General features: G+C 44.2%; 1 protein-coding gene across 2 annotated transcripts in view; it reads right to left on the bottom strand.

Annotated features, from left to right (window-relative positions):
• Positions 1 to 13879, bottom strand: part of LOC138300865 (RNA exonuclease 1 homolog) — a 1124016-nt gene that overhangs the window by 210323 nt on the left and 899814 nt on the right. For both annotated transcript variants that reach the window (XM_069240707.1, XM_069240715.1), the window contains exon 12: positions 6597 to 6707. In XM_069240707.1, the coding sequence (XP_069096808.1) occupies positions 6597 to 6707 (111 nt within the window). The remainder of the gene's footprint in view (positions 1 to 6596; positions 6708 to 13879) is intronic.

Here is a 13879-nt window from a genome sequence, read left to right as displayed (position 1 = left end):
TGTGAGGAAACACTGGAAGGAGAACATGTTCGCCAACAGCTATATCCTTTTCTTCATTCTCCGTATTTACTGAGAATATAGAACACAATATCAAATACCGTGTTATAGAATGCTTCAAAGGTGGCTTGTATGCCTGGTACTTGAATGAACAAATGTGACATTTCACAAAGCAAGCCTTAAGTGGTTCTTTTGGCTGTCTGGGACTGTGCTCTTCAAGGTGCGTTCTATTGCCAAATACATGTATTCATGTGACTGGCATTCAATACCATGAGGAAATAATCCATCCTTATTCATTAGTGCAGTTCTCAACAAGTTACTTCGGACTCCTGATGGTCTCCAAGGCAAAGGGTAAACTAAATGCAGATACAGGTTTGCAGTTCAGGCATGAAATTGTTGAACGCACTTACATCAAAATTAGGTGTGTAGGAAATTACACCAGAGACATCTACCACATCTACAAGGGACTGACATGGCAATGTCACTGGTTAACGTTTTGAACTTAAAATAAACACGCCATTCTGGCCTTGACTCTGTGTTCAGAATTCCAAGTTCACCCTGGATGTCCCAATGATAGCTCTGTTAGGGATCCATATAATTTCTCTTCTGCCCTCTCAGTTTGTTGGTGTGCACGGATTGCTAGAATGGGTGGTAGACTTCCTCTGTAGTTGTAGGGAAAGAACATGGGTAACCTGCAGTCCACCTGGTTGCTTTCCCTGGAGGGTACAAGCGCTGGTAAGTCCCCAAAAGTGACCTGATGGCCAGTCTCTTCTCTGAGGGAGGTGGAAAGCTCTCCCAGTAGATGAGAACCAGAGCTCCTGCTGGGCCCAAATGGGGTCCAGGTGCTCGGTTTCCATGTAATGGAATGCAAGGGAAGGACTCCTCTCCTTCACCGGGTTCAAAAGAACGGACTGGGCCCTGCGTTAAAGTGGTGGCAACCCCTTGCTGAGGACCCACGAGATCTGGGCCAAAGTACTGGCCCAATGTGTAGTAAAGCGCATTATATTTTAATAAAATATACTTTTTTTTTTTTTTAATAAAATAGTGGTGCGAGTGTGACCTAACCCATCCTGACATCAAGCCTCACCCCTAATCCCTCAACAGTCTTCCTGCTCCATTGAATAAAGCATCCCCATCCCAATGCAAACAAGAGAAAAGTTTGATTATTCTAAACGCTGTTTTTACATATGGGCAGGCAGAGTGCCGACATTCCAGTTGCCATGCCTAAATGGGTGCACTACTCAAGCTCAGTGTCAAGTGCCGCCTGGGTAAATCTCCCAGACAGACATTTTTGAAAATTAGACACCCAGAGAAGTCTAGGGTAGCATGCCTTTAGCAGGTGCCTCAAGGATTTATTATCGACAATCTGGCAAATCTCACAATTTGCCTAAAATCTCTCATTTGCCTTACATATGATGCAAACTTCCGAAATGTGTAGTTATCTACAAAATTCCCACCAACCAGCGTTTCCTCACTTATCAATTTAACCTTTGATTTTTTCAGTGTATGTGAACATTGTGTACCACTGAATCATATCTTAGCCAGTGGGCATTATACATTTTTTTTTTCACTTTAAGAACTATGGCTGAAGCCCATTTGATCACATCAACCTTATCCTTCATCCAACAACACTAAGGCAGTGAGGCTCAACTACCCTTTCTGCTTACAAAACATTGACATGTAGCCTGCTAATGTGAGGTCTAGTTCACCTCTAAGGCATAAATACAGGATTCCACCTCAGCCAGCACACGTACTCACCTCCACTGCATCACAGGGATTTGATTGGCCCTGTGACTCACACACGTTAGATTCCTTGGTCTGTGTTTAAATAAGCGTCAGCCGAGTAACTGACATTGCAGCAGATCCCTGGTGCCTACCATGGGCCTCCACACCTAGCAGAGCAACATGGTTTGGGCCCACTGAGCGTAGTCCAACGCAGTCAGACAGGCTGGGAGCATGGGGCCCGACCTCCCTTCCCAGAACACCCAGAGATGGGGAGGAGCAGTTGCATGGGGAAGATGTGGAGGTAGCCAATCTCTCTCTCCCCTGCGGACATGGCAAAACAGCTGCAACACTCTCAGCCAGAGCAGAGAGACAATAGTCATCCTGAAGCTTCCTGACAATCCAGGGCAGGTCACAGTGCACAACCACAGAGAAAATGCACCTTGTGGTGTCCCGGGGTAACCAGAAGCAGCCTGGCCGAAAGGGATCTGCCTTCCCATGTGACCAACTTACTAGTATGGAATGCTTCAGGTGGACTACATGGACCTCACCTATTCACCTTATTATTTTTCACCCTTTTGAAATCTTTAAAGTTCTTTCCAACTTTCCCTTATGGCACTTGTTAGCTATTGGTTATGTGCTCATATTTAGCTGCTTCAGACCCCCAGGACACTCAGTCGAGAGCATTACGGACTAGGTCAGGCTGTAGCTTGCTTTATGATGGACCGCTAGCTCAACCTCAGGATCTAGATTACAAGCTTTTAAATTTCAGCGACTTAAATTTATGCTATAGGAGCTGGAATTACAATGGCTTCTGGCACCAGACTTGCCCTACATTGATTCCTCATTAAAGGATTTAAACTGTACACATTTTAATTCAAGGACTTGAGTCATCGAAGGTTGATAGGGTAAATATCCATGTCCAGACATGCAAATGGCTCAAGGTTTTCCAGAGTCACCAAAGTGACGACCGGATGAGCCTGAATTGGTCTTGGTCTGTTAAGTTCACACATCCTGGCAAGTTAGTGCTTGGTAGCATGCATTAGCTTGAGAATTGCCACAGTTATCCAAGTAACAAATTAAGCAATCAAAAGAACAATAACTGATTTAAAGAGCCATCTGCAGTTTCACTGTACCGGCTGTATGCACTTAGACGTGCAGGACTTAATATTTAGGACAAACAAGGGCTTGATGAACAGCCATTTGGTCACATTGTGTCTTAAGAATCAGATTCTGCTTGCTTTAAGAAGGACAAGGGGCTCCCTGTGACAGGTTCTCAGAGTCAAAGCTTAGCCTCAGGTACAGGGCTGTGAGGAGTGAAAGAAGGGGTTGGGGTAGGCAGAGGGCTCACAGAGCTCTGACCCAAATGCATCTTTTCATCATGGTGAAGCAGGTAAGTCCTCCAGGGGAATTGAGAACCCTGTCCTAGACACTGTCACATTAGAAGGCTGGAGCATGGAGCCCAGGGACCTGGGCTTTCGCCCCACATGGGCTGGAGCTCTGACCTGGGACTCAGATTTTTCATCCAGCCAAGCATGGGAGCCCTCCCTGGGCCTGCAGAAACCTGCCCTGGGTTCTGCTTGCCACAGTGGGCTGGAGAAGGGAGCCACGGGTCAGAGATTTCACCCCAGGGCAAGCCAGGGCTCTGACTTGGGGCATGGTCAGAGCTTAGAAAGCCAGACTACAAGCAGAGGACCCCTTCCTGGGCTCTAAGTGATATAGCAGGCCAGAGAATGAAGCCTAGGAACACAGGTTTCCACCCATGGAAAAGCTGGATCTCTGACTTGGGGCCTTGTCGGAGCTTCTAAAGTTGGCAGGGGAGCCCTCAGAGTGCCTGAGGGACTTCACTCCCCCCAGCAGGGGGGAGGGAGGAGACCCCCAATCTGCCTCACAGGGTAAACAGGGTTGTCTGCTCCACCTTTTTATTTATTTTTAGGCAGATCAATCCCTGGCATCTAATGGGCTTTTTACCCCTCACGGAGGGCAAAAAATAGTAATAACCCTTTTTGGGGCAGGGATGTAGATCGACGCCCAGACACATTGCTTGAGGTCAAGAACAACAAGTTTTCATGGTTATTGTGTCCTTTTGACCAGTAGGTCCAAACACCTGCAGCACAAATCCTTAGGCTGCCAGTTTAATGGGACTGTCTGTAGTTGAGTTAATATTTGTGTACATATGTTAATGCTGTATAAACTTGTATTTATGGTTTATTAATGCAAAGCCTTTATTATTAGGGTGAGCAAGCTAAACAAATGTTGTAAGATCACACTGCACTACTGACAGTTGTTCTAGTAAAAAATATGGGTACACATGTTTGAAAGGTTTAATATGAGGCTACGTATAATGCTCCTAGAATGCTCTCTGGTTAGATGCAAATGTTTTCAGAAGCTTGTAAGCAAGACTGATGATACTTTGCTTTCACACTAAAATGGTCGGATAAAAAATCAAGTAGGAAAAGAAATGTTTTGCTAAATTATTGTGAAAGTTTAGGTACTATTTCTTTTAAGCATCATTTAGTAAACTGTGTTAATGCATCTTAGAATTTCCCAAAAATATTCATAATGGAAAAATCAGAGTGACCATTTTCTACAAGATTATGGGAAACATGAAAATAAACAAGCACTGGCAAAGCCAACTGATCTGACATTGGAGGTCAGTCTTTTGGTTTTGTCAAACCGTGTCTTGTTTTGATATGACTTTTGTAATACTTTATTGTTCTGGGAGGTGCCAGGCCCTCACCATTGTAACATTGGCAAAAAACATTTTGGTCTCAAAAAGCGCACATTGCCACAGTAGTTCCTGGCACTGAACAAAACTACTTTGTGTGCCAATATGCTCCTTGTGGAAGAGCAGAATGCTATCACTCATAGTATAGCCAGCTGACAGAGGGATAGAGAGGGAAGTAGAATTTTAATAAAAGCCAAATGTCTTGGTTAACACCAGATGTAACTGGGGGCCCAATTCTTAAAGAAAGTCACAAACGTACAACCACGGGTCATGTCTTTGCATTAGTGGCTTTCATGAATTCGCAAGAATTTACAGAAGTAGACTAGGAAATCGTACTCCTGGAACATATTTGTGCACTGTATTTTATCAGAAGCAAAAATGGATGAGTAGATTTGCTCATGCAAAAGTCTATTGAGCATTTACAAGTTCACTTTCCCTCCAACCACTTTTTTCCCCAATCCTGGAAGAACTTCTACTTCCCTTCTTGTCAGGAGTACATTTCCAACCTTTCTCGGTACGGGAAAAGATTAAAGAAGAGGTGGTAAAAATCCTTAAATCATGCATTTTAGTAGGTTTGCACAGACTTAAAGGCAAACTAGCCCTGAACTACTGCTTACTGCTTCCTCCATCCGCAGTATGTAGATCTGCGGAAAGGTGGCAAAATAAGGAAATTGCTATAGCAGGGCTTGACGCTGCTAGTGTTCAACCACTAATATAGTATTAGCCCTGGCATAATCAGAGAGGCTATTATCAGAGTTCTTACGTAATGATTGCTGCCATAATTTGTTGTCGCAATACATGGCACCAAAGGGACAAGTCTTTTTTTTATTTTTTATACAGGACAAGTAGATTTATGAAGCAACCTGTCCCATGGACAAGTAGATATTTTATTAAATTCCCCACCCCTGAGGGGGCACAGACCTATGCATGGTGGGTTGCTATCATCTTATTTTATTATTACTTTTTAACACCAATTTCCCTGGTACCCAAGGTGTCTTTCTTCCCCTCTCCTCCCACTCCTAAGGGGACATATTAAGGGTAAACACCCTCACCAGGTACAAAAACTGAAAATATTGTGGGGGGATGGAGAGGCAAGCACATGCCCTTTCCCAAGGGGCCACTCCCCTTACAAATTAATATCCCTGGTATCTAGTGGAAGCACCAGGATATCACGTCAACTTATCGTCTGGCAATGGGCAGGGTAAGAGGTATTGCTGGTTTTCCAAGGATACCTTCCTTCTTGAACAATTCCATATTCAAACACAGAACACTACTGTTTTCAACTCCTTCCGCCTTCAAAGGGAAACCAGGAAGCTACTGGTTTGGAGGCTATTGGTTCAGAAAAGCCCCATTTTTAAGGTCCTGCCCTATTATCATTAAGCTCTGCATGTTGGCCCACCCACCTACATAACATCTGTTTTCATTCGCTGTTCCACCATGAGTCAGATATACCTTAATAGCTCTACTTTCCTTATTATTGTACCTAGATTCTTTAAAGTGCATTCTGTTGGTCAGACTTTTTCCGCTAACACTGTCTACACCTGAAATAGTCTTCCACTAGCCACCCATGCCTTTTCTTTTGCTCCCTTTGGTTCCTGATAGCAACAGGACACTGTTGGGTATTTGAGCGCTCAATAAACCAATAGTATCCCAAGATGATATACAATTTGAACTGGTATTAAAGGAGCCTGATGTTGAGAGAATTAAATGGTAAATGTGTGGGTGTAACTTGGCTCATTAGCACAATTTGAGTTATGATAATTTGCCATAATTCTAATGAATCTGCGTACCCATCAATTAGACTGCCTTTGGGCCCTATTCAGGGGTCGACTGTTGAAGCTGTGCTTCTCAGGTACAAATCATAGATAGGATCATAAACATGGGAAGACTAAATAGGCAAGGAACTATACTCTAAGGTAAGTGAAACTATACTCTAAGGTAAGTGAAACAATACTCCCAAAAAGAATACTCTACCAGCTTAACAAGTAGTTTTTTTTTGTTTTGTTTTTTTAAATAAACTGAACTTTCCTTGAAGGATGTTAAACATTATGATAAATGTATACATTTTCATAGCACATATAATAAAAAGCAACGCGGGCTTGCATCAACAACAATCTGCCATAGTGAGGCAATACCAATTACATGTTACCATTTCACAATCCACTGAAAATACTCCATGATTTCCATCAGCTGGAGGTGTTTTTTTAAAGGTGGTCATAAAGCCATCCAAGTTATCCTTTTGACCTTCATGAACATGTAACTAAGTGGGAAAGAAAAACATGTCACTGTAGTAACACTTTAAGCACATAGTGAGCAGTTTACTGACAGAAGTATCATTCACTTTATCAAGGTCAATAGGTACAACAACTGATTTTTACAGTTATACTCAGATCATACCTCTCAGTGTTACCTAAATGTCGACCCTTCCAAGGAAACAAGACATTTGACCCAATGACCAAAAAGTGATTAAAGATCAGACTGTTATGCTGCAAGTGCTACAACAAAGCTACGTATTATATGTGTAAGTAAGCGCTCTTCCACCGATACCTATTTTGCAAATATTTCTGGCAGGTAGACAATCAACGTTTATGTCCTCCACGAGAAATAAACGATCACCACAAAACAGATCTTTATGAACTTGTTAAAGAGAAGTATGCTCCACATCTGAGTGGCCTTAATACAAGCAGATGATGCAATTATCTATTGCCCAAAAAGATTTGAAAATCTATTTGTAAATAATTTTCATAATGAACTATGCATACAAATATGGCTTTATTTTCATTTTTTGTTCTGTTCGTTTTTGTGTTGTGTTTTACTTTTGTCATACAGCCCTTAAGAAGCGCTGAACTCTTTGCTGTGAAAAATGTGCTGGCTGTCCCTTGATAATATTTATAAATTTTGCAGATACTGTATATAACACAACTGAAAAGAAATTAAACTTAACTGTTTTTGTACAATACAAATAGGTTTACAATATGGTTTGCAAGACAAAAGTTAAACATGCAACACACATGGATGTTTTTAAATTATTAATTTATAAAACATTGTTTTTACATTTATATAAAAAAGTAAATTATTTTATTATAGGAAATATCTGGCACATATTGTAGCATCCTTCTGCTGCAATGTTTGCATGTAATGTGAAATACTGGGTTGGTTATGGGATCATCTGACCAGGTGGATCTGCATCTCTGCTGAATCACTGGTCATACATTAGCGTACAATTGATTCCCTTACAGAATCCCTATTGAGCACAGCTGACAAAACAGTTAAAAATCTATCCTTAGATAGCTATAAATTTAAGGGAATGAGTCAGTACCTGACTCCGTTAATTTGTATGCATAATATTTGTAAGATCAGTGGTAAGAGTTCAGAAAGTAATTAAGTCATCCTTAAGTTAGGGGCAACATTTGGATGGAGCAAACCAATGCATTCGCAAAAGACATTCCTAATGTCATATGGCACATACAATACAGTAGGAAAAATCTATGCTTAATACGTATTCTGTAGGATATTTCATATTTGACAAAAAATAATGTTGAGAAACAAAGAATTGAAGTCTCAGTGATATTCATTTGGAATTTCATTTTGTGTTCAGTGTTTTGAAGCACTCCGATATCTCAGTTTGAAAGAAAAACACAAAACCTGAAAAATGTATTGCAAATGAGGGAGATTAAGTAGGTTAATCCTCAATGCAGGTAAACACCTACCTACAGTGTCCCATCATCCCATCTTCCTGACTCCTATGAGGATCCTCAAGGAATAGTCTCTGCTCTTTTTGGCATTTTGACAAAAACATTTTCTGATTATTTGGCGTTTGGTTCGTGTGTTTCATGGATGCTTAATTTCAATAGAAACTTTATTATCCTTTGGGACATTTGAATATTTCCCATTACTTTTTGTGAAGTGTGGAATTAAGAAAGCATTAAAGACCATCACATCTTCTAGGTGACCTGTCAATCTGATAGACTGTGCAAGTCACAAAAACGGGGGCTATCAGACCGACAAAGGCAGGGAGATGCCATGAAAATGGAATTTGCTTGTAAAACAATTTACTTATGTTCAGTAAAGCACTTTCTGGTGGTTACTCCAATCACAAATTCCACGCCTTTGGAATATCCCTAGGTGTCAGTCTAAATCCAGAAGTTTAACAGCAGTGCTTCTGCACACTGCCAGTTGGTACTGTGTGGCTCTGTGTTGTCATTATGTCCTGGAAGTCATAGAGCAGAGTCACATTTAATCCCCACCCTTGCTCAATGACGCATGTTTCTTTCTTGACTCTGTACATGCCCTCAGAAGCAAGTCCCAATAAAAGGTACCAATGTGCAGGATCTTTTTAAATGGAGGGCATCTGCCAGAATGAAGAGGTTGGAGGGCGCCAAGACATTGGCCATTAGTGTATTGACCAGCAAGAATATTACCAAAGCAGTACCTCCCACAGCAGAGGGTCTGTGGATTGGCTCAAATCAAAAAGTTCTCTAAGATCGACTTGGCGGAATGCCCTTCCTGTCAAACCTGGTTGATAAGGCAGTAGCGCTTTGTGAACGCATGTACCAGAACAGGCACTCTGTATGCCAATACAGAGGCAGAAGCCCTGGTGGAACAGGCCCTCCGCCCTAGACAGAGCACAGCAGATCTTAATGCAGAGGACTATTTACCTTGACCAAGTCATTTTCTGCACTGCCTTGCCTTTCTTTGCACAAGAGAACCCCACAAAAAGGAAACTGTCCACCTGATAATTTTTTGTGAGATCAATGTAATCTCACAACTCTTCTGGGATCAAAATGATGTAGCCTCTAATACACTTTCGAAGGGTGAGGTGGAGCAAAGAACGTAGGGAGAGTGATGACTTGCCCAACCTGAAAAGAAGTCACAGCATTTGGCAAAAAAGCTGCCCTGGTCCTCAACACCACTTTAAGGGGAAAAAAAGGTGGGGGTAAGCGGCTGCACTGAGCGAGCCTGGAGTTCACTCATCCGATGCGTCAAAGTTACTGCACTCATAGTTTTCAGAGTCAGTGGGTTTAGTATGCAGCTGTGCACTAGTTCAAATGGCATGCGCGAGAGTAAAGTGAAGACTAAATTAATAACCCACTGTGACATTGCAAAGGGTTTAGAAGGACTTACAGGGTCAAACCCTTTATAAACCTCATCACAAGAGGTGATTTGAAGGAGAAAAGCTGGTCCAGAAAACATGAAATGCTAAAAAGGATGACTAGTAACACTCAACAGTGCTCAATGCAAGTCTTTGCTGTGCTAGAGATAAAACAAACACAACATTCAATAGTTTGTTTGGTATGGCCGACATCCACAACTTTGGGAGGAAGACTGAAGAGTCAACAGCAGGTGTTCAGTTTCCACACATGGAGGTGCAGACTACTCGGGTTTGGGTACAGGACAGTGCAGTGCTGCTGTGATGGGCGTTCTGTGTTGAAGTACAAGTTACTTACTTTCGGAAACGCCTCATCTGGTAAAGACAATATCTAGTTGCTGATTACTTACCTTTAAATTTCCCCCAGGCTTGAGACTGGATCCGGAGATTTTCATGAGCATTACCCCTGCATGCTGTTAGGTGACATCTACTGGCTCTGTGTCTGTCATTGGAATGGTCTGCACGGGATTATGGCATTGTGGGTCCTATACAGGTGCCATCATAGTGCGCTGACGTCCGTTTCCTTTCACAACATTCCACGCCAGAAGCACAGAGCCATAAAGAAACTGACTACTGGTGTGTCAAAACTAAGGCCCTGAAAGGGGAGTCCCTGCCCCTAAAAATTAGTTTGCAGAGTGGGCAGGATGGGTGAGTTGGTAAGGAATCTGCAACTAGATATTGTCTCTACCATATATGGCATTACCGAAAGTAAGTAACTTATTCATCTCACAGACTTTTAGTTGTAGATTCCTTACCTGTGAATAGGTACCAAAGCAATACCATCCCCTGAGACGGGTCTTCAAACCAAGTTCATACTAGAAAGTACTGCAGGATCGAATGATTAAAGTACCCGTCCCTACGAACCTGACAGTCCAGACAGTAGTGTTTGGTAAAAGTGTGCAGAGATGCCCACATCGCAGCCTGACATATCAAGGACTGGAACTCTGCATGCTAACAGTGGTCACAGCTTTATCTTGGGAAGAATGAGCAGGCAAACCCTCAGGGGGCTGTTTTTTGGCCAGTGCGTATCAGATCTTAATGCAGAGTACAACCCATCAGGAGATGGTCTGCTTCTGCATTGCCCGACCTTTCTTCGCACCCACCTAATCTACAAGAAGTTGGTCATCCACCTGGAACTGCACAGGGAAGCTAGAATGCCAATGCTCTTTTGGGGTCTAGACCGTGGAGCCTCTCCTCTTCCTTAGAAGATTGGGGTGTTTGTGTGTGTGTATAAAGTAGGCCAGGTGATGGATTGACCTACATGAAAGGGCACTACCACTTTTTGCAGAAAGGAGGCCCAAGTGTGAAGCACCACTTTGTTAGGACTGATGGAAAGGCAGAACAGCTTAGATGACAAAGCCTACAGGTCACTCACCCTGTGGGAAGATGTAATGGACAGGAAGGCTGCTTTCACAGTGAGAAGCCTGACAGGACAATTGTGGAGAGACTTGAAAGAAGCACACTTCAGAAATGTAAAAATCAAATTCAGATTCCATTGGGGGATAATGACTGCCGATGGCGTAAAGATGTGTAAGACCTTTCAGGAACCTATGTACGATAGGGGTCATAAACAAAGAAGGTTGATCGGGCAACCCAAAAAAGCAGAAACAGCAGACAACCTTTAAGAGTGACAATAGCAGAGCCCTGCTGGGCCAGGGAAAGGATAAACAGGACCGCAGAGAGCGGGGCAAAAAGTGGGTCAGACTTGTCTATGCACCATGCAACAAATTTCTAACGACAGGCGTATATCGTTTTGGTGGAGGGAGGCCTGGCTGCCAAGATTAGAGTTCACCAGGTACGGGTGGAAAGGCGGAAAGAAGGCCTGAGTTCCATGAGAGAAACAGCACCTTTGAGCGAGAGCCATGTTGGAAACTTCACCTTTGCAAAACCACTGACACTGCACGTTCTTGGTGGAGGTGAGCTAACTAAGGCTCTCCCGCTGCTGAAAAGAGACCCTGTGCCAAGTCTGGATGAGACACCATTTGTGATCCGCTAGGCATGTACGACTGAGTTAGTCTGCTCTGTGGTTCAGAGAGCCAGCCAGACATTGAACTGACCGGGATATGCCCTCCTGTACCAGCCATGGCCAGAGGTACAAAGCCTTTTGACAAAAGGTCCACAACCCCACCCTGCTCGGTTTGTTGCAGTCCACATGGCGGTGGTGTTGTCTGAACACCTGCACTAGCCTTTCGTTGATGGAAGGTAGAATGCTAGTCGGATTGCCCGGAGCTCAAGCAGATTGATGTGGAGTCCAGAATCTGATTTCTACCTCTCCCAGATGGCCACCGCATCCCAGGAGTGACGCATCTGTCACTACTGTCAAAGCTGGTTGTGGACGGGAGATGGATCTGTCTCTGATATAATCACAGTTTGTTAACCACCACTGCAGAACTTTCCCAGTTCCCTCCATGATCTGGACCATGTTGAAGAGATTCCCCTGATGCTGCACCCACTGGATCTTCAGGCCCTACTGAAATGCCCACATATGCCATCTGATATCCATCACCAGCATGATGCAGGAAGCCATAAGTCCTAATTGCCTCCGTCAGTTTCACCGAAATACAGGATAGAGGCTGAAACTGAAGTATCATACCCTGAATATCCTTGACTCACCCCTCAGGAGGATAAGCCCTGAAGAACAAATTACTTACTTTTGGTAATGCCTTATGTGGGAGAGACATGACCTAGCTGCAGATCCCTTACCTTAGAATTCTTTCTAAGGCGCTAGACAGGATCCAGAATTTTCTCAGCACTACCTCTGCGCTTCCGAAGAGGGCGTTATGTGACTCTATAGCTACGCCGTCCATCCGAAGGGACATTGGCAGAGTCCATATAATCCCAACTCTGATGCACGAACGTCAGGTTCTTCGGTGACTGTTTTCAGCACAAAAATGTGGAGCCACTTATAGAAACTGCCTATGGAAAAGTGTGCCAAAAAAGAGACATCTCTGTGTCAATTAATTACGAACTCCCAATGAAGGCATCTTAATGCCAAGATCTTTGCGGGAAAAAGGAAAACCAGTTTGCAGAGCTTTCCCTATAAGGGGAGTCCCTGTCCACAGAAATGAGATCGCAGAGCAGGGAGGATTGGAGGGTCACTAAGGAATCTATCCGGTCTCTACCAGAAGAGGTGTTACTGAAGATAACTTGTTCATCTGCTGGAGACAGTGAGCCGCAGATTGCTTACCTTAGATTTAGATAACAAAGCAATACCACCTCCAGAGGTGGGTATGTGGACCAGTTTTAGACAAGGAAGCCCTGTATGGCTGAATGGGTAAAATGCCCTTCACAACAGTCCTGACTTCCTGGAGGACAACACCACGCTGGGTATCTCCCAATCAGGATTCCGTAGGAACCACAGCACCGGGACCGCTCTCATTGACGCAACCAACATCATCAGGACCATGTTCGACAAAGGCGAAACCCCGGCCCTCATCCTAATGGACCTCTCGGCTGCTTTTGACATCGTCTGTCACCACACCCTCTGCACTCGCCTCTACGACGCTGGTTTCCGCCACAAAGCTCCGGACTGGATCACTTCCTTCCTCTACGGCAGAACTCAGAGAGTCCGCCTCCCTTCCTTCCCGTTGGGGGCCACCAAAACCATCTGCGGCGCCCCCCAAGGTTCTTCTCTCAGCCCAACTCTTTTTAACATCTACATGGCACCGCTCCCCAACATCGTCCGATCCCACAACCTCAGCATAGTCTCCTACACCGACGATACCCAGCTGATCCTCTCTCTCACCAAGGACCCTGCCAACGCCAAAACCAACCTCCACGACGGACTGCATGCCATCGCCAACTGAATGAAGAAGACCCGCCTCAAACTTAATTCGGACAAGTCAGAGATCCTCATCCTCGGCTCCAACCGCTCCGCATGGGATGACTCCTGGTGGCCAGCCACCCTAGGAAACGCACCAACACCCACCACCCATGCACGCAACCTAAGCTTCATCCTAGACTCATCACTCACCATGATCCGGCAAGTCAACCCTGTCTCATCTTCTTGCTTCAACACCCTCTGCATGCTTCACAAGATCTTCAGATGGATCCCCACCGAAACAAGAACGGTCACCCACGTTCCTCGTCAGCAGCAGGCTGGACTACAGCAACGCATTCTACGCAGGAACCACAGCCAAGGTCCAGAAGAAACTACAACGTATACAGAACGCCTTTGCACGCCTCATCCTTAACATCCCGTGCCGCGACCACATCTCAGCCCACCTCAGAGACCTCCACTGGTTTCCTCTTACCAAGAGGATCACCTTCAAACTCCTCATCCA

This window comes from Pleurodeles waltl, chromosome 1_2, assembly GCF_031143425.1.
Source record: "Pleurodeles waltl isolate 20211129_DDA chromosome 1_2, aPleWal1.hap1.20221129, whole genome shotgun sequence".
Lineage (NCBI taxonomy): Eukaryota > Metazoa > Chordata > Amphibia > Caudata > Salamandridae > Pleurodeles > Pleurodeles waltl.
Note: the sequence above shows the minus strand (reverse complement) of the source record. Positions and strands in the feature narration are given on the sequence as shown.